This window comes from Poecile atricapillus, chromosome 25, assembly GCF_030490865.1.
Source record: "Poecile atricapillus isolate bPoeAtr1 chromosome 25, bPoeAtr1.hap1, whole genome shotgun sequence".
NCBI lineage: Eukaryota > Metazoa > Chordata > Aves > Passeriformes > Paridae > Poecile > Poecile atricapillus.
This window is the reverse complement of record NC_081273.1, coordinates 2,004,893-2,024,350: the sequence shown is the minus strand read 5'-3', so window position 1 is coordinate 2,024,350 and position 19,458 is coordinate 2,004,893. Positions and strand designations below refer to the sequence as shown.

The 19,458-nt window shown below is 55.4% G+C and overlaps 2 protein-coding genes across 3 annotated transcripts; one reads left to right on the top strand and one right to left on the bottom strand.

Moving 5' to 3' along the window:
* The first annotated feature begins 191 nt into the window (after positions 1–191).
* Positions 192–9,023, top strand: ESAM (endothelial cell adhesion molecule). Its single transcript, XM_058857204.1, has 7 exons — positions 192–339; positions 5,530–5,684; positions 6,840–7,053; positions 7,130–7,285; positions 7,459–7,581; positions 7,672–7,810; positions 8,265–9,023. Exons 1-7 carry the CDS (start codon positions 294–296, stop codon positions 8,614–8,616), a joined length of 1,185 nt encoding a protein of 394 aa, XP_058713187.1. The 5' UTR covers positions 192–293; the 3' UTR covers positions 8,617–9,023.
* Positions 9,024–9,863: 840 nt separating this feature from the next.
* On the bottom strand, positions 9,864–19,409 carry NRGN (neurogranin). Of its 2 annotated transcripts, XR_009279569.1 has the most exons (4): positions 18,855–19,409; positions 14,778–14,952; positions 12,286–12,492; positions 10,099–10,234 (listed from the first exon to the last, which is right to left on the bottom strand). XR_009279569.1 is itself a non-coding variant. In XM_058857203.1 (3 exons), the coding sequence occupies exons 1-2, from the start codon at positions 14,790–14,792 to the stop codon at positions 12,286–12,288; spliced, it is 222 nt and encodes a 73-aa protein (XP_058713186.1). In that variant the 5' UTR covers positions 14,793–14,958; the 3' UTR covers positions 9,864–10,234. The 2 variants fall into 2 exon arrangements, 1 of the variants encoding a protein (XP_058713186.1); XM_058857203.1 differs by lacking the exon at positions 18,855–19,409 and having other exon boundaries at positions 9,864–10,234; positions 14,778–14,958.
* Between the last annotated feature and the right edge of the window lie 49 nt (positions 19,410–19,458).

Here is a 19,458-nt window from a genome sequence, read left to right as displayed (position 1 = left end):
AGAGCGGGGAGGCTTTGGGGTCCCTGTGCTCTCCCTGGGGGGGTTACATTAACACTGAGGTGCCGCACTGAACCCACCTTAACCCTACCAGCAGTAATAATAACCCATCTAACTAATTAATAACCGCGCTCTGTGGGGCTGGAGCCGGGGGAGGAGGATCAGTGCCGGGGACGGGGACACCCCCACGGGGTGTGGTGGGCTCGGGCCCGCCCCCACCTGCGCTGCGCCGCCCCCGCTGCCCCCGGGCCCCCCCGGCACCTGCTGCTGCTGCCGCTGCTGCTGCGGCTCCGGCCATGGGCGCGCTGCGGCGGGCGGCGCTGGCGCTGGCGGCGCTGCTGGGTGAGCCCCGCGGCACCGGGGGGCTCCAGGGGAGGGGGACCGGGAGCACACCCGGAGAGATGCCGGAGGACCGGGGGAGCTTTTGGGATGCGGCAGGGAGGGTCAGGCTGGGGAGCGGGGGAAGCGCTCCGGACCGAGGTAGCGCGGAGGGGACGGGGCAGGACGCGGGGGTACCGGGGGGCGCTCGGGAAAAGCGGGATGGAGCCGGCAGGAACAGCGAGAGCTTTTGGGAGGGCATCGGGCAGGAGCCGGAGATATCGAGCGGGGTCACCGGGCAGGGTGTGGGAACAGCCGGAGGCACCAAGAGAGAAACCCGGGAGCCCGACACCGCCGGGCAGGAGCCTGGGAAGCTTTAGGGTGGCACCGGGAAGGACCTTGGGGTACGGGGTCACAACACCCACCTGTCTCCGTGCCCCCAGTCCCCTTCCCCAGCAGGCAGGCTGGGGGGGACGATCCACTCCCCTCCCCTTTTAGGAGTGCCCGGAGTGGAGAAAATCTGAGTTTTTCCGGGAAAAGCCATTTGTACCTTGGAGCTGCCAAACAGCCGCTTCCAGCACCCCCAAACCCAAAGCTTCCCCATATGGGGACACGCCAGGGACTCCGATGTGAGAATCCATAGTTCACCTCCCTGTGTGGCATTGGGCAGGAAAAATCCATTTGTTTTCCCTTGTTTACTGGTGCTCCACAGCCATCCCAGCTGGTTTTGAGGTGAGGGATCTCAACCCTTCTCTGTCCATGGGTTTTTCCCTTCTTCTGCCCCTAATTTCCCATTCTATTTGAGACTTTTTGCAACTGCCATGATTGTTCCAAAAGGAAACATCCTTTGGCATTCCCAGCGAAGGAGAGGCCTTTGGAGAAAGGAAATGGCCCCAAGAAACAATGGCAGCAGCATTTCCTTCCAGCAGAACACTGGGTGGGGGTCCTGGAGTCACCACTTGTTCCTCCTTGAAGGTTTTCTTCCGTGATAAAAGTTAATTAAGCATGTTGGTATGAGACACACGCATCACTCAGCCCTTAAATCCCACCAGGGCGCTCCTTTGCCGCATCCCAACGGCATTTTTGGCATGGAATTATGATGGATTCCCACAAAAAATGTCACTCTTGAGCCCTGGGATGTGACATCATGGGCACTGACAGCTCAAAAATGCAGCAAAAAGACCCTTTTGAACCCCAAATGTGTGTTTTTCCTTCAGTTTTGCTTTCAAGCAGTCCTTCCTCGTCCCGTGGGATCCTCATGGGCTTGTGATGAGGAAAAGCAAAGGGAGGGATATTTGCCATCCTTGTTGTCTTCCCATCCCCAATCCCAACCCCAATCCCTTCCTCAATCCCAATTCCCCATCCCATCCCACCCCATCTCGGCCCCTCTCCCCCACACCGGGGTGAAGCACGTTTCCATCTATAGCAAAGTCACATATGATTATTGTATTATTTAATTTTTTTTCCCCAAATTTGGTCTCTCTGGAGGATACGGCACTTTCTGCCCCCCCCCCCCGCCCGCCCCCGGGGTCGTGAGAAATTCCGCTGTGGATTTTCCCAAAGGACACTGCTCCAGAGCCCGGCATCTCCTATCTGCCCGTTTATAAATAGCCAAAGTTAAGGGAAGAAAAGGAAAAAAATCCCCAAAAATGATGTAAAAATAGGGAAGGCGACCGTCTGTGTCGCAGTGTCGAGATGCTCCTTGACCTTTTTCCAAGCTTTTTCAAGGGTCCCTTTTCCGGCCAGATTCCCGCTGTGTATTTTAAATCCCAAGCTTGGTCTTTTGGGATTTAATTTGGGTCTGGGTTTCACATGACTCCAGTGCCTTAATCCTATCAACTGGGGTCATCAAACCCCAACCGCCTCCGGGATTTAATTCCCTGTACAGTTAATGGTTTAGAGACTCAGGGAGGGGGCTGGAGGGAGAGTTTGATTTTTTGGGGGGTTCAGGCTGTGCCGGAAGTTGGAAATAGCTTTTATTTTGGGGTGAAATGATGCAATTTTTCATGGTGATTGATATCAGCACAGGGATTAATGTTTAGATTGCAGGGATTTAAAGGTGATTTTTTTCCATAGGGAAAAAATTTGAAGGGAAATTTGAAGCAGCTTTTTATATTTTGTCGTGGGAAAATTTAAAGTATTTCAGAAGGCTAAATTGTAAGATATTTATTCCACAGGGGAAAAAAAAAAATCTCTATTTTTAAAGGTAAATTTAAGTCTATTCTGTTTTTCCATATGCAAAAAAATCCCAGCAGATGGGCTGGGGCGGGGGGAAAACACCCGGGCAGGTGTTTAGCTCAGGGCAGCTGGATAAAAATCCAGGTTTTGAGCCCAAAGAGCAGGAGGGAGGGGCTGAGGGCCCCAGGCCCCCCCTGGATGTGTATGAGCACCGCGAGCGGCTTAATTTTTTCGATCTGGTTAAAGCATTAGAGGATTTGGAGTGTCGAGGTGGCCAAAGCCAGAGCTGTGCCAGGGGGTTCAGTCCCGTGCCTGCAGCTCCAGACCCAGCTCCACCAGCTTTTTTTAGGGTCACATCTGTGGGAGATGGGGAATTTGGGTGAATTCTGCAAGAGAAAAGGGATTTGGGGGAGCGAGCAGCCTTCAGATCTGGATCCATCTCCCTCTTCCCGATACACCGGAGGGGAGATGATGGAGCTGGGATCTCCTGTTGCCACAGGAGTTTTAAGGATGACAGTGCAAAGCTGCAGCCCCAGAGCACAATTAACATAATTAACGTGCTCATCATTAGGTTTCAGAATTAACACAGCCCGGTTTGCAGCGCTGGGAGCAGCTTTGAGGCACACGGGGCTGTTTCAATGCCTTGGGGCACGCCAGGAAACCTCTGGCTGATGCCAGAACATCTTTTCCCTCTCTGGAGCCTGGATTTCCCCAGGAATGCCCAGCACCTTTTGGCCCAGCACATTTCTTGTGCCCAAAAAATCAAGCTGATGGAGGAGGTGGGCTGAAAAACCTGGATTTTCCCAGCTGTTGAGGATGCACAGGGGTGTAGAAGCTGTGGAGTCACTTATCGATGCCATCTGCATAATTAATGATCGTTATTATGAAAATATTATTATTATCATCATCATCATCATCATCATCACTCATTTATTACTATTATCTTTATAATCACTGATATGTTATTATAACTATTATAACTTACAATTATTTTTATTAAATTATAACTATTCTAAAATATCTGTTACCTGTTATCTCTAATATTTCTAATAGAAATTGCAATACAATTATTGAATATCTTCTATATTCTTCTAGATTATCCCAAGTTAACACATTTTTATAATAATGGAGGATCTGGGCTGAAAACACCTGGATTTTCCCAGCTGTTGGGAATGCAGGGAGGTTTAGGGACTGTGCCATCTGCATAATTAATGAACTATATAATTTTGATCGCTATTATTATTATTATTATCATCATCATCCTCATCATTATTATAATTATTATCACTATTATAATTATTATGACTGTTATCATTATTGTATTGGGATCATTGTTATAATTATTCTAATCACTATTACCATTATTATTATTATCGTTATTAATATCACTTTTATCATTATTATTCCCACTTTTATAATTATTATTCTCACTTTGATCATTACTCTCATTATTCTGAGCTCTATTATCACTCTCACATCCCCACTATTATCCCTATTCTTACAAAAATATACCTATATTTATAACTATTATAAATTATATGTTCTTGATGATCTATTTTGTTCTGGAAATTCCAAATTAATGAGTCGCCATCCCATATTTCTTTCCACTTTTTCTAAATTTAATACAATTATCTGTATAATTACATAGAAATACACTATAATTACCATTCTTTTTTCCATACTGTCTATTGGATCTGATACCACAGCTTTATATAATTAATAAATAATATTATCAATTATTTGGGACCTGCAGGCACCTCCAGCATCTCCCCCCCGCAAACCCTCCAGGATTTAAAGGTTTATGTTCTTAGCCTGGGTGAGCTATTTTTAAGCATCCTCACCAGACTGGGCCTTATTTCTCCCAGTTTTTCACCAGAGAAAGGAAATTTAATTATTTTTTTTTAATTCCTGAGAAGACTTATCAGCCAGAGCAGAGTTTCCTGCCTGGAGCTGGAAGGCTCCGTCCGGAAATGGCACCAATGCCTTGCCAGGAGGGGGGGATGAACGGATGCGGGAGGAAGCTAAAAATACCCCCCAGCGCCTTGTTTTCCTCTTCCCACCCTGGAAAAATCCAATTAAATCCTCTGAGCTCTTAGTGAAAAGTGAAAGATCATTGAAAGCTCCCGAAATCCTTCAAACCCAGGGGTTTTTCCCCCAAAAACTGAGGATTTGGGATGATGGGGTAGCATCATCCTTTTCCCCCTGCATCCCAGTGCGAAGCATCCCTGGGGCGCTGGCAGGAGCAGGGCCAGCCGGGGTCACGGATCGATGGGTGGATGCAGGGATGGAACTGCTGGGATGCAGGGCCTCGGTGATGTTCCCCTGGGAAAAACAAACCAAGCCCAGCACAAACTCAGCCTTGCCCGAGCTGATTAATGTTCTGGCTGAGCCTTAGGGGCAAAGCTGGGGAATGATCTTCCCCCAGGAGTGGAGCATCCCTCTCCGGTCCGTGGTACTGCTCTTACACCATTGCCTCCTCCCAGTGGGGCCTGGGGGAAGGCTGGGATGCAGGGGATTGGGATGGGATATTTGGGGTCAAATGAGATGGGGCACCAGAGGAAGCCCCTCATGGATTATCCCAGTTTAGTGCTGGCAGCAAAAAGGGGGGTGCTGCTATGCTGGGGAAGGCATGTGGGGTGCGTGTGGGGGAGCCCTACAAATAAATCCCCTGGGATCTGGTGCAGCATCACGGGGGCTGGGAGTACCCCAATACTGAGCTAAGGGGGTGTCTGCCTGCTGGAGGCAGCTGTCTCCTGCCAGGGGTGACTTGGGCCTTAGGAATTCCCAAGCTGAACGTGGGGAGGAAGCTGGGATGGGAGGGAACAGCAATGTCCTGCATCCTCCGGAGCAGGCGGAAAGCCCTTCCTGTGGCTGGGAAGGAGGCAAAATGTTCTTCTGGCCCAGCTTCCTGGTGATAACCTGGGATTGTTTTTTTGTCTTGGGAATGGGGTTTTTTCTCACAGTCAGTGAGGTTTTGTGGAGAAGTAGCACCTGGGGTTGAGTCATTTCCCAGTTTCTTCCCTCTCCCATGGGCAGGTGTCTCCTTGGCCGTGCTGGAGGTGCATGTGGGGACCAGCCTGGTGTTCTCCGTGGAGGGGCAGCAGGCGGTGCTGCCTGCCTGGTACACCAGCCACTCCCAGAACAAGCCCTACATCACCTGGATGCTGAACAAGAATGCAGGTCCCTTCCAGGTGAGAAGAGGGCAGGGGCTGCAGGACAGGAGATGGGGGGGCCCAAGCTGGGAGGTGACCATGTGGCCATGGAGGGGGTGCTGGTGGTGCCCATAATGGGGGGAAGATTATGGTGCCCACCATGGGGTAGTGACCACACTGCCCATGGCGGAAGGATGCCCATGATGGGGAGGTGGCCATGATGCAGGGAATTCCATGGTGCCCACCATGTGATGTTCATGACGGGATGAAGCTCATGGTGCCAGTGTGGGGAAGATCCCCACAATGGGTAAGTGCCCATGGTAAGGACATGGTGCCCATGATAGGGAGATGCTCACGGTGGGGATCTCCACGGGGGGATCTGTGTGGTTCCCACAGTGGGGGCATGCTTGTGGTGCCCATGGTGGAGATTTGGCCCATGATGGAGTGATGTTCAAGGTGCCCACCACGTGGGACATGGTGCCCATGATGGGGACACCCATGGTGCCATCCCCGTACCCATGGGGAGCTGCTTGTCATGCCCATGATGGGGTGGTGTCCCTGATGGGGGAAGTTCATGGTGGTCACCATGGGGTGTGCCCTTGATGGGGGGGGCTCATGGTGATGTGTAGATGCCCATGATGGGGTCATGCCCACAGAGCCTGGAGGGAGGTGCTTGTGGTGCCCAGAGTGGGGAGAGACAGAAGATGGGGAGAGATCCAAGAGGGGGAGATGCCAATATGTCTGTGGTGTCCACAATGGGGAGATGATTGTCATCCTCATGATCTGGAGATTCCCATGGCGGGGAGGTGCTCATTGTGTCCATGAGGGGAGATGCCCACACTGGGGGCATGCCCAGGGTGCCTGCAGTAGGGAGGTGTCGTGCTCACAATGGGGAGATACCCATGATGGGGAAATACCCTTGGAGGATGCTCATGGTGGGACAATGGGACAATGCCCAAGTGGTGCCCCTGATGGGGAGATGCCTGTGATGGGACAGTTGCTCGTGGTGCCCATGCCAGGGGTATTTGTGCCCGTGGTGGGGAGCTGCCTGCAGTTCCCATGTCCAGGATGCTCAGGGAGGGGGCTGGAGGGGGCTTATATAGCAACCACTGATCTATGAAATTTGGGATCTGGGGGGCTTTTCTCTCCAGCAACACCTTCCAGAAGTGAAAGCAGGTGTTTTATTCTGTGCAGATCCTGTCATACCTGGGCGGGGTGGTGAAGGTGGAGGAGACGGATCTGAAGCCCCGCATGGGGTTCCTGTACCCCATCCTCACCCACAACATCTCGGTGTTCATCAACGCCACCCGGGAGCAAGACTCAGGCCAGTACATGTGCTCCGTCAACGTGGTGGATGACACCATCAGGTTGGACAAGAACATCGGCATCATCAACCTCACCGTCCTTGGTAAGGCTGTGCCAGTCACCCTGGCTCCCTTGGACCTCCCCATGGTGGCCCTCAGGACTAACATCAGTGCCCACAGTGCCACCAGCCGCCCCCACCTGCCAACTGCACGGCAGCGCCGTCGTGGGGGCCAACGTGACCTTGAGCTGCTCCTCCAAGAAGGGGAAGCCCTCGCCCATGTACCAGTGGCAGCGCGAGCCGCCCACCCTGCAGGTCTTCTTTCCCCCTGCCCAGGGTAAGGTGGCACCAGTGTGGGGCCGGGGAGTGGGGTGAGTGCTTGGGCTGAAATATCCTGAGAAGATTCAGCTGAGGGATTCTTTGGCTTCATCCCCTTAAACCACTTCCCACACGAGGAGGTGCAGGATGTGGGGGTGGCTGTGAGGCAGCTCTCAAATTTCTCACCCGCAGACCGAGCCAGGGGCACCCTCAAGCTGACCAACCTCTCCCTGGAAATGTCGGGGGTCTACGTCTGCAGGGCTGAAAACCAAGCAGGTTCTAAGAACTGCAGCATTGTCCTGGAGGTACACTCAAGTGAGTACGTGTCCACAGGGTCAGGGAGGGGGACAGGTGAGCTCCCCGTGGGCATCAGGGAATGAGGGAATATCTGTCTCTCTCCGGCAGCAAGCACCAAAGCAGTCATAGCCGGCGCTGTGCTGGGCTCCCTGGGTGCCCTTGCCACCATCATCTTCTTTGCCCAGAAGGTTGTCGGCTACAGGAGGAAAAAACGTGACAGCCAGGAGGAGGGAGCCAACGAGATAAAGTGAGGCGCTCTTCCTGTGGAGGGGGTTCAAATCTTCATTAGGTTTCAGTGTTAATGGGTGAGGAGGGTGTTTCCACCTCTGGCCTGTCATTTCTCAGGTCCAGAGTTAATAGTGGGGAACAGCTCTTGATCTCTGGGCAGTCATCAATATGCTCCAGAGGTAACAATCAGGAAGGAAGCTTCCACCTCTGGCCAGTCATCATTAGGTTTCAGAGTTAACAAGGGCATTTTCCACCTGTTTTCCCCTTTCCCTTTTATCCCTCTGTTTGGAGGACATTTTCCACCTCTGAGTTATTGAGGACATTTTCCACCTCTGTTTTCCCCTTTCCCTTTTATCCCTCTGTTTGGAGGTCCAGGACATCAGCACAACCTCATTACTCAAGGAGAGTGTGCTGGGCTGGGCAGTGGAAGGGTTCCCAGAGCCGATTTCTCTGACACTCTCCCCTCTTGGCAGGGAAGACGCCGTGGCACCCAAAACCCCGTCGTGGGCAAGGAGACCAGCTTCAGACACCATGTCCAAAACCAGCACCCTGTCCTCCATCGCCGGCACCCGGCAACCCTACGGAGCCAGAGCCCCCTCCGACACCGCCTCCATCCTCACCACCACCGGCAGCTACCGGGGACCCCCGCCCCGAGGAGGAGGGCGGCCCCCCAACCTCTCACCCCCCGCCGTTAACGGGACCCCCCGGCGCCGCCAGGATCCAGCAGCCGCTCCCGTGGGGTCGTTGCCTCCCTCCAGCCTGGCACGAGCAGGTGCCGTTCCTGTCATGGTGCCAGCGCAGAGCAGAGCTGGCTCCTTGGTGTGAGCACCTCCCCCCAAAAAACAGGGGTGCCCATAGCCAGCCCACCCCACTCCCTGTTTCCTGGGGTGGTTTTGTCCCTTTTTGGGTTTTCTTTTCTTTTCAACAGATGCCTCGAGCAGCTGGACTCATCGTGGGCGTGTTTAATGGGTGCAGGGGCTCCCTGGGTTTGGAGGGACTGAGTCTCCCCATAAATATCACCCCCCAAACCAGCCCCAGCCCTGCCTCAGGGGAATCCCCTTCTTATTATTATTTTTTTCTTTATCTATATATCAGATGAAATGAGGGATTTTTCATAAAAGAGCATTAAAAGTGGGGGGTGGGTGATGGGGACACACACACACACACACACACACACACACACACACTTTTTTAGGGGTTTTCTGATTAAAAGCTGCTGAACTGCCCAGCATTGGCGCTTTGGGTGAGTTTGTGCGGATTTCGAGGTGGGGAGGGATGTCCCACAACCTTCTGGGTGATGTCACAAGGCAGGGTGATGTCACAAGGCAGGGTGATGTCACAGGGCAGGGTGATGTCACAAGGCAGGGTGATGTCACAGGGCAGGGTGATGTCACAAGGCAGGGTGATGTCACAAGGCAGGGTGATGTCATAGGGCAGGGTGATGTCACAAGGCAGGGTGATGTCACAGGGCAGGGTGATGTCACAGGGCAGGGTGATGTCACAGTGCACCAGCCAAGGTCCTCAGGGTGAGGTGAGATCGTGATGCACGTATTGTCACACCCCATGACCGTGATGTCACAGCTCATGTCAGGAGCTATGATGCCACCATGTGTGTGTGACATGACAGCATCTGACACGTGCCTGTATGATGTCACACACGTCACACGTCCATCAGGGATGTCATGTGTGCCTGCATGACGTCACACGTACCATCACACGGCACCAGTGATGTGACACATGCCTGTATGATGTCACCCCCACAGTCACACGCAGTGGAATGATGTCACTCCAGCCATCACACACACCTTCATGACGTCACACACCCAGCAGTGACGTCACACACACCTGTATGGTGTCACCTGTCCAGCAGTGACATCGCCACCCATCTCATGCCAGCACCTCACAAGTCACCTCCCAACCACCAGTGATGTCACGCCAGCTGTCACACGCTCGGCAGTGATGTCACACACTCGGCAGTGATGTCACACGCTCGGCAGTGATGTCACATGCTCCGCAGTGATGTCACACGCTCAGCAGTGATGTCACACACTCGGCAGTGATGTCACACGCTCGGCAGTGATGTCACACACTCGGCAGTGATGTCACACGTGCCTGTACGATGTCGCACCTACACATGGGAGATCACTGCTGGGCACCACCTGCCCCACACCCCTCCCACCCCTGCCCGCTGTGACCTCACCGCTCTGCCGGTGACACCAAAAGGCACAGAGGACAGGCCGGGGCTCTGGCAGGGGCGTTTATTGGGGCGGGGTGTGTCTGGGGCGGGGGGGCGCAGCCAGGGACAGGGGCAGGGCCTGGCTGTGGGGGGACCCCGGGGGATGCATGCGGGGGGTAGGGGGTGAAGCGGGGGCTCCTGGGCCTCGGTGGGCGGCGGCGGGAGGGGGTCGGTGGCGAGGGGTTTCCGGTGAGCAGCTGGTGGCCCCTGCAAGCAAGGAGAGAGCGAGTGGTCAGCCTGGGCCTGACCCTGCCTGTACCCTGCACATTGAGCCTTGCCTGCACCCTGTGCCCTGTCTGCACCCTGCACCCTGTGCCCTGTCTGTATCCTGCACCCTGTGCCCCGGGCTGCAGCTTTAGTGCTCTCTGCACCCTGTGCCCCTGACTGTACCTTTAGTTCTCTCTGTACCCTGTGCCCTCCCTGCACCTTGAGCTCTGTCTGCACCCTGTGCCCTGAGTTCACCCTGCCAGTGCCCTGCCCACACCCTGCCACCCTGCCTGTACCTTGTCTGCACTCTGTGCCCTGCCCGCACCCTGCCCACGCCCTGCACCCTGCCTGCACCCCGCTCACATGCTGCTGCTGCAGCCTGCACCCTCTCCATGCCCTCACCCTGCCCACACCCTGCCCATGCCCTACTTGCAGCCACCCACACCCTGCCTGCACCCTTGTCCTCCCTCCACTGCTGCCCACACTCTGCCCTCACCCAGCCCAGGAACCTGGGGGGGATCCCTGCCTGCCCCCTGCCAGGCAGAGCACCGTGGCAGAAGGAGGGGAACCTGGCTCCCCTGCTGCCAACCTGCTCAGCTCCCCTAACAAGGCATCCCAAAGGAACCTGTGGGCCCTAAGAAACTGCACAGCACCTCCCCACTGCAGCCCTGTGACATCCTTACTGCAGCCCCAATGCAGCCCTGGTGCATCCTCACTCAATCTTCACTGCAGCCCCATTGAATCCCCACAGCATCCTCAGTTTGTTCCCATTGCATCCTCACTGAGGCTCTGTTGCTTCCTCACTGCATCCGCTGTTCATCCCGACCACATCCTCACTGCATTGCCCTTGCAGCCCCACTGCAGCCTCACTGTGTTTCCACACTGTCCCCACTGGATCTTCATGAAATCCCCGCTGCATCCTCAGTTCATTCTCATCCCAGCCCCACTGAATTCCCTCTCCATCCTCAGTGCATGCTCACTGCATTTTCACTGAATCTCCAGTGCATTTTCACTGCATCCCCACTGCTTCCCCACCACATCTCAGTTCTCTTCCCACTGTACCCTCACTTCATCCCCACCGTGTCCCAGCTGAGTTCCAGTTCCATCCTCACTGCATCCTCAGTCCCTTCCCACTGCAGCCTTGTTCAATCCCCACTGCATCCTCACTGCATCCTTCTCTTCCTACCCCGCTGCATTCCTGCTGCATCTTCAGTTCATCCCCACCGTACCTTCACTGAATCCCCATCGCATTCCTACCCCATCCTCACTGCATCCCAGTCCCATCCCAGTCTCATCCCAGTTCCATCCCAGCTGCCTCTCCAGCAGCCCCGCCACACTCACGTGGCCGAGCCGGCAGCGCTCCCTCCCCGCCGCTAACCCCGGACGAGCCTCGCCGGTATCCGGGGCCATCCCTCGCTCCCGGCACCGGCTCTGCCCGGGGCACGGCCCGGGCACGGCGCAGCCACCACCCGGGCTCCAATGCCACGCGGCCTCGGCACTGTGGGCGCTTTTTAAATTTACCTTTTCCTGCCAGGAGACTGTGACACAGGCTTTTAAAAATAGCATGTGCTGAGGCGAGGCGCTCGGGGTGGTGTTGCTAAGGGAGAGATTCAATCCAAATCTAGGGCTGCGCCTTCCCATCCTACTTCCCATCCTTCCCAACTACTACGGCGCGCACCCAAAATTAGGGCAAGGCAGGGGCTGCCTGCTTGTGTGTCTCCATCTCCTGGGAGGAAAAACCCCTTCTCCACCCTGGACCAGTGCGGGGAAGGTCGCTCCATCCCAAATCTGCGCGGGGAAGGATGCTCCATCCCAAATCAGCTTGGGGAAGGATGCTCCATCCCAAAATCTGCACGGGGAAGGATGCTCCATCCCAAATCAGCTTGGGGAAGGATGCTCCATCCCAAATCAGCTTGGGGAAGGATGCTCCATCCCAAATCTGCACGGGGAAGGATGCTCCATCCCAAATGAACACAGCAAAGGATGCTCAGAGCAGCACCCTTATAGAAATTACCCAGTTTTGGGGGAAAGAAGCGGGATTTGGGATGTACCTAGTCGCCGTTGCGGAGGTCGCCGCCGCGGGTGCTGTTGGCGCACTCGGCGTCCTTGGTTTTCCGATCAATCTCGCCCCCTTTGATCTTCTTGCGGGTCATATGGCCACGGAAACTAGCCTGGATCTTGGCAGCTGCCGCGTTGGCATCAGGATCGTCCAAAGGGATGTCCAGGATGTCCTCGTCCAGCTTTGTGCAGGCTCCCTCCTGACGGTGGCAATGGCAGGGTTACAGCTGGTGGGACCTCACACAGCGCAGCCCCCTCCCCAAATGAATCCGTTCAAGAAGGTCTTAAATGAGCCCCTGTTCTAAAAATTTGGGGGAGGAGGAGTGCTAAAAATTAGGTTTAGTCATTAAAAATTTGGCTCCTTTCCTAAAAGTCAGGGTCCTTTGCAGGTGTCCTGGGTAAATGGCAAAGCTGCAGGCAGGGGAAGATGCTTCACCTCCTGCTCATCCCTAAATCCCACCCTGGACCACACGGCTGTAGGAAGCCAGACTCCAGCCAGGGCTATGATGCAGGGAGAGGAGAATCCATGGGAGCAGAGAATGGGTTCTGAGGGGTATTTTTGGCACGGGGCTGGGGGCCATCCTGCACAAAATGAGCTGGTCGTGCCTCAGTTTCCCCTTCCCTCGTAGCCTGTTGCATCCTCCTGCATTCCTCCTCAGGGCTTTGGTTGAAAACACCAGGAAATTTAGGAAAGGAGTGATGCCAGAAAGGAGGAAAAGCCCCAGCAAGGACAAATCACTGTAACCCGTTCCCCTCCTGCCACATCCCACCAGAGCTGTTGGACTCAGCACCAAGTTCAGCGGGGGAAAAAACAAACAAACAAAGGGAAAATGAAATGAGGTGGAAATGAGCTGGCATTGGATGATCCAGTGCCAGCAGCTGTGGGGGTGAGCCTTTGTTTTGCCCCAAAGGCACTTGAAAGGACTTAAAGGAGTTTTGGGGGCTTATTTGGAAGCTGTAGATTTGAGGGGGGAGGAAGCTCATCCTGTCAGAGCATGCCACGGCTCCACGAAGTTGCTCAGGTTGTTTTACCGTTGTGAAAGGTGAGGATGGGTCCAGGGTGGAAATGATATGTCCAGGGTGGAAATGCTATAGCCAGGGGTGGAAATCCTATAGCCAAGGGAGAAATCCTATAGCCAGGGGAAGGAAATCTTATATCTAGGAAAGAAAGCCTATATTCAGGAGAGAAATCCTATATATGCAGAGGTGGGGGAGAACAACCTATATCCAGGGGAGAAACCCTATATAGAGGTGGGAGAAACCTATATCCAGGGGAGAAATACTATATCTGGAGAAGGGAATCCTATAGTCAAGGGAGAAAACCTATACATGGAGGGGCATATCCTATATCCAGGCAAGAAATCCTATATCCAAGAGAGAAATCCTATATTAGGAGACAGGAAATCCTATATCCAGGGAAGAAATACCATATACAGGTGGAGGAAATCTATATGTGGGGGCATTTCCTCTATCCAGGGGAGAAATCCTATATTCAGGGAAGAAATCCTACATACAGGTGGCAGAAACCTATATCCAAGTTGAGAAATTGTGTATATAGGTAGGAAAAACATCTTTTCAGGAGAAAAAAAATCCTATATCCAGGGGAGACATCCTATATTCAGGGGAGAAAATCCATAAACAGGGGGCCATATCCTATATCGACAGGAGAAATCCTATATCCAATGGAAAAACACCATATCCGTGGGGTGAAAACCTCTATGCAGCTTATTAAAACTTGTATCTAGGGGAGAAATTCTATATTCGGGAGAAATCCTACATACGAAGGGAAAAGTCCTATACATAGGCAAGAAATCCTATATCCAGGCAGGATAAATCCTATATCCAGGGTGGGCTTTGCCTCTCTGGAGGTGCCCAGGAGGAAAGATGGGGGCTTTTCCCTGTGCTGCTGTCTTAGCAAGAGGGAGAAAATGGGGGAAAAAAGTGGGGAAAGGGGAAAAAAAAAAAAGAGAAAGAGGGGGGGAAGGGGGAAAAGGCAGGAAAAGTCAGGGGATCGGGGAGAAAGGGGAAAAGGATGTGGGTTTTTCCCCAAGCCGGCTGGTGGCCAGGAGGGAGGGGAGCTCACCCTCGGGTGAGGAGAGAGGGGTGCAACCCCAATTAAGCCCTTTATCCATACGCAACCCCGATCCCACCTGTAGAGCAATTGTGGGATGGGGGGAAGAAAAAGCCAAATAAAAGCTGGATTCGAGGACAGGGGTTTTTCCTCAGTGGGCTGCGGGGTGCAGGATGCTGGCCGCGCTGTGGCCCCGCTGGGATGGATTCCGAAGTGGGGATTTGGGGGGGCTGGGGGGAGGAAGGGCCCGGGGGGCTGCAGCAGCGCTGGAGGGGTCGCGGACCCGGGTGAGCTCCTGGTGGGTGCAACACCCCCCGCCCCCACCACCCCGGAGCCCCCGGCCGCCCCCAGCCCGGAGCAGCAATAATGGATGAAAAGCAGGAGCTGGGGGGGATCGGGGGAAGGGGGACCTACATTGCAGCAGTCCATGGCGGAGGGCGGGTGGGCGGCCAGCGGCGGGCGAGGGGCTCCGGCAGGATCTCGCTTCCCCGGCAGCTCTCCCGGCGCAGGTGGCAAGTTGAGCGGAGCCGCTTGCCTACGTAATGCGCTTTCCTCCGGGCGAGCCTATCAGCCCGACACCCCTGCCAGGCTTTTGGGGGGGAAGGAGGGGTGCCTTATTTTTTTTTCCTCCCTTTCTCCTCTTTCTTTTTTTTTTTTTTTTTTTTTTTTAATTTTTTTTTTTTTTTTATTTTCCCTCCTCCAATTTTATTTCGCAGCCTCCAACTCCCTCCTAACACTTAAAGGAGCCGGCAGCTCGCCTTGGAGTTTTGTGGAACACAACATCACATGCAGAGGATGAGAGCCAAGATGTGATGAGTCTTGCCTTTGGCATGGAGGGTTTTTTGGGAGGCAAAGCTTCAGCAAATGGGGTTAATGGGTTCATTTTGGGGGGGTAAATGACCCACAGTGATGCTGGAGGCAGGTTTTGCCCCCTGGGTTGGTTTGCACAGGGGGGAAACAACCTTCTTGACCTACTTAGGACTTGGTCCTGAAGAAGGGTGAGGATGAGGATGGCAAGGATGAAGATGGTGAGGAAGAGTGGGCATGGTGGGACACAGCATCCCACCAAGCACCCGTAGAACCCCGGGGTTGATGTGCCCAGCTGCAGGCTCCAAGCAGAGGAGTGGGCTCCACTTTGGGAGCCTGGGGGTCCCTTCCCCACTCACAGAAGCATCTGGGCCCCCAATATTTGGGGTGTTCTCCAACCAGACCTGCAGTCCCAGCCACTTTCACAGCCTTTGGCGCTCCTTGCAGACCCTGCTGCCACCCCTGGACTGCGCTGAGGTGCTGGGACTGCCAGGGTGAGCTGGGGCACCCCGGGAAAGAGGAGGGACCCCCAGGGCAGTGCGGGGGGCTGCAGCCCACAGCCCCCCCATCGCCTGCCTCGCTCGCCTCTAATCCGGGTTTGGGAGTTGCTAAGCAACTGCATAAATCGCCCGTGGGCTCCGCGCCGATGCTGCTCCAGCCAGCCCCCAAAACACAGCGTGGCCCCCCCAGGGTGGGCACCAGCACCCCCCGACCCACCTGCACACTCGGGCCCCACTGGCTCTCCCTGGCCAAGTTTGCTCTCAAGGGTCATCTGCTTGGGGGCCTGGTGGCACTGACCTTCCTCTTTGCCACCACCACTACCACCATCATCATCATCATCCCTGTTAGCATCCCTGTCCCACTGACATCACTATTTCTGGCACTGGAACAGTCCCCATCCCTGACTTCATCCCCATCACCTCCACCATCTTCTCCATCCCTACCACTGTCCCTGTCCCCATCTCTATCACCATGATAGAGATGTCATGATTTCCATTCCACTTCTTGCCCCCATCCTCCTCATAATGCCAATCCCTGCCCCCATTCCCAGCTTCAACCTCATCTCTGTCCCTCTCCCTGTCCCCATCCCCATCATCACCCTCATCCCTGGCCCTGTCCCCTGCCGTATTGCCATCCTTGTTCCCATTCCCATCTCCTTCTCCATCTCCTTCTCCAAGGCCGCTCCTGCTGGGTGCAGGTGGGGGCACCTCTTGTCCCCTGAGACCCCACTCCCCATCCCAGGCACATCCCACCACCTGCCACCTCCCTCAACTGCTTCACCCACACTTGGAGGTTGATGGGGGTCACCCCTGCCCCAGCACCAGCCAGGCACCCAAATTCCCCCTTGGGAAATGCTCCCAAGCATCCCTCAAATTCCCCGGAGCCACTTTTCCATCATCACTTCTTCCCACCAGCACACCAGGGTGGGGGGGGTGGGGATGGGAATAGCTCTGCTCCAGAAAACCCCGCTCCAGCTTCCCGGAGAAGCCTTGGCAGCTCTGCTGGGATTTTTGATGGGAAGAGATCCTTTTCCCTGGATTTTAGACCCTCCAGATCCATCACTGCCTGCTTCAAAGAGAGAAGACGGGGTGTTTTGGGCCAGTTAAGTGGGAAGGGTTTTTGGGGTGACTCATCTGTCATGGATCTGAGAAGTTAGCCCCAAAATTAGGATTAGTCCCTCAATTAGCCCCCAAAATCTGCTCCATCCGTGGCACCCGGGTCCTGGCAGAGCCGCCAAGCGCCGCCGTCTCCCGCAGGCTGTGGCTGCGGAGGAGGGATGCGAAATGCCAGAACATTTCTAATCATTAATGGCGGGTTTTGAGCCTGTTCCAGGCTCTGCATTTTTCCTCTTTGGACCCCTTCATCTGGATGATGCTTTTTCAGGTGCTCCAGCACCTCCAAAACTTGAATTCCAAGGAAACAACTCAGATTTTGGGAGGGGAGAACGGGAAGTGCAGCTGGCGAGACCCGCTGAGAACATCCCGCCGTCGTGATTTGAGATGGTGGCACCGAGGTGCTAAAAAATCCTTTAAAAAAAGGGGAAAAAATCCTTAAAAGAAAAGGGAATTGGATGCTGGAATGATGCCCTGGGCGGGCAGTGTTGCCGGCTGCTGAAGCAGGAGCCGGCAGCCGGTGAGGCGGTGCTGGAAGGGGGGGTCAAGACGTAGCTGGTTGGCATCAGCCCCGGCACGGGGTCCCCGCCAGCTTTTTTTTCCCCCATCCCTCCTTCCTGTTTTTCCCGGGGGAGCCGCTGTCATGCCCCGTGCCGTGGGCGAGCACCACATATGGCGATGGAAAACAGGAAAGAGGGGATAAAAACGGGGTGAGTATGGATGGGGGGGTTCAGGCCTCTCCAAAAATAGAGCAGCCGGCTTCGACGCAAACCCCACGTTTTGGGGGGGATTTTGAAACCACTCTGTGTGGGAAAATATGAATTTCACAGGTAGGAATAGGACTGGTGAGCCCTTGTGTGCACCCCAAAATTTCAATGAGGTATCTCAGCTTATGGAGGGGGGTAGAAGAGGAGCAATGTCACATCATTCCTTCATGCTGGGATGTTATGAAGTTTCTTCCAACCTCCAGGGATGCAGGGGCCTAAATATAGAGGCTAAAAATATCATCCCGTGCTCAGCTCAGCCCCAAACCCAGGATTTTTCGGGGAGAAATCTCAGGCGATCGGCGCTAATAACGGCGGGGACCTCGTTAATAAAATTCCTAATTAAAACAGCACCGCAGGGGCGGGATGGGAGTGCAGCACCTACCCACGGGAAAAGGGCAGGAGCCAGGGGAGGACCAACGGGGTTTTTTTAGTTTTGGGGTTGGACAGTGAGAAATGGGGGATTTGGGGCAAGTGCTGCGGTTGCATCTCCAGAGACATGTCCCAGTTCATGAGGGTTACGGGGACATGCTCCCCTTTGGCTCCTCTCCACGCATTTTGGGGCGGAATCACGGTGATCTGGAGCTGTGCGTGCTGCCTGCTCCCCCTGGTGCTGCCTGCTGCCCCTCAGTGTCCTTGGCCTCCTTCAGGTCCCAAAGGAAAGAAGAAAATTTAGATGATGTGGCACAAGGGTGGCAGGGACAGCGTGGGAGCAGGGACACAGTGCAGCTCTTGGATCCCCTCAGATTCTCTGGAGGGGCCTGGAGTGGAGGGCAGCCTACCTGGGAAGGGGGCCAGGTGAGACGGTCGTCCTCCAGCATGGCTCCCCACGCCACCGGGTCAATGCCACCAGCTGGGGAAGGAGGAGGCTTGATGCCACATGCAATGGGCACCGGGTACCATGGGTGGTGGGCACGTGGGACAGGCACAACATCCCTGGTGATGGCACAAACTGAAGGCCTGATTGCCATAGGTGGTGGACATCTGGGACAGGCACAAGGCCATGGGCAATGGGCACAAGGGACATGTTTGGTGCCCTGGATGATGGGCACACAGGAGAGGCCTGATGCTGTACATGGTGGGCACATGGGGCAGGATGGACACCCTGGGCAAGAGACATGTGGGGCAGGACTGACACCCTGGGCAAGGGACATGTGGGGCAGGACTGACACCCTGGGCAAGGGACATGTGGGGCAGGACTGAAGCCCTGGTGATGGGCAGATGCAGAAGGCAGGGTAGATAATGCAGCCTGCCCGGGGAAGCAGGGGATGGCAGTGTGGGGGTGGGTGCTGGGCAAGGCCACTCACCCTCTCTCTGCTCCAGCAGCTTTTGGAAGTGCTGAGCTGCAAAGGCCACCACGTTGGTGGGCTGCTCCCGCAGCACTTCCCGTGCCAGCCCCTCCAACAGGTTCCGGAAGCCGGCGGGCACCCTCATGGTGGTGTTGGAGGAGGCGATGGACATGGTCGCTTCTCCCGGACCCACTGCAGCGGCAGAGCCCGAGATTAACCGCAGCGCACAGTCCCCGGTGCCAGCGGGCAGCGCCGGGACTCGAACCCGCGGGCACACGTGTGCGAGGGCCAGAGCCGCCGCTAGGGGGCGACACTCTCCCTGGCCGCCTCTCGCTGCGCGCGCGCGGCCCCGGCCCGGGCGGGGAGAGCGGGGGCGGGGGGGCCGCGGCTCCCCCCGCGGTGTGCCCCGGTTCCCTGCCCCGGTGAGCCCCGGCTCCCTGCCCCGGTGTGTCCCGGCTTCCTCCACCGCAGCCCTGCAACCCTCGGCCCCGCGCTCCCGCCTTTCCCCTCGGCCTCTCCTGTCAGACGCGGACCGGGCCGCGCCGGCGCCTCAGGCCGTGCTGCGGACGCCGTCGCTTGGCAACCGCCCCCCCCCCACGGGCGGCGCGTGCTCAGACCACGC

What these genes read in the sequence shown, in the direction of transcription:
- ESAM (XM_058857204.1), top strand. Translation starts at nt 294, where the DNA reads ATGGGCGCGCTGCGGCGGGCGGCGCTGGCGCTGGCGGCGCTGCTGG. An exon ending in GGCGCTGGCGGCGCTGCTGG is followed by an intron (nt 340 to 5,529) that starts GTGAGCCCCGCG and finishes TCCCATGGGCAG; the next exon opens with GTGTCTCCTTGGCCGTGCTG. An exon ending in CTTCTTTCCCCCTGCCCAGG is followed by an intron (nt 7,286 to 7,458) that starts GTAAGGTGGCAC and finishes TCTCACCCGCAG; the next exon opens with ACCGAGCCAGGGGCACCCTC.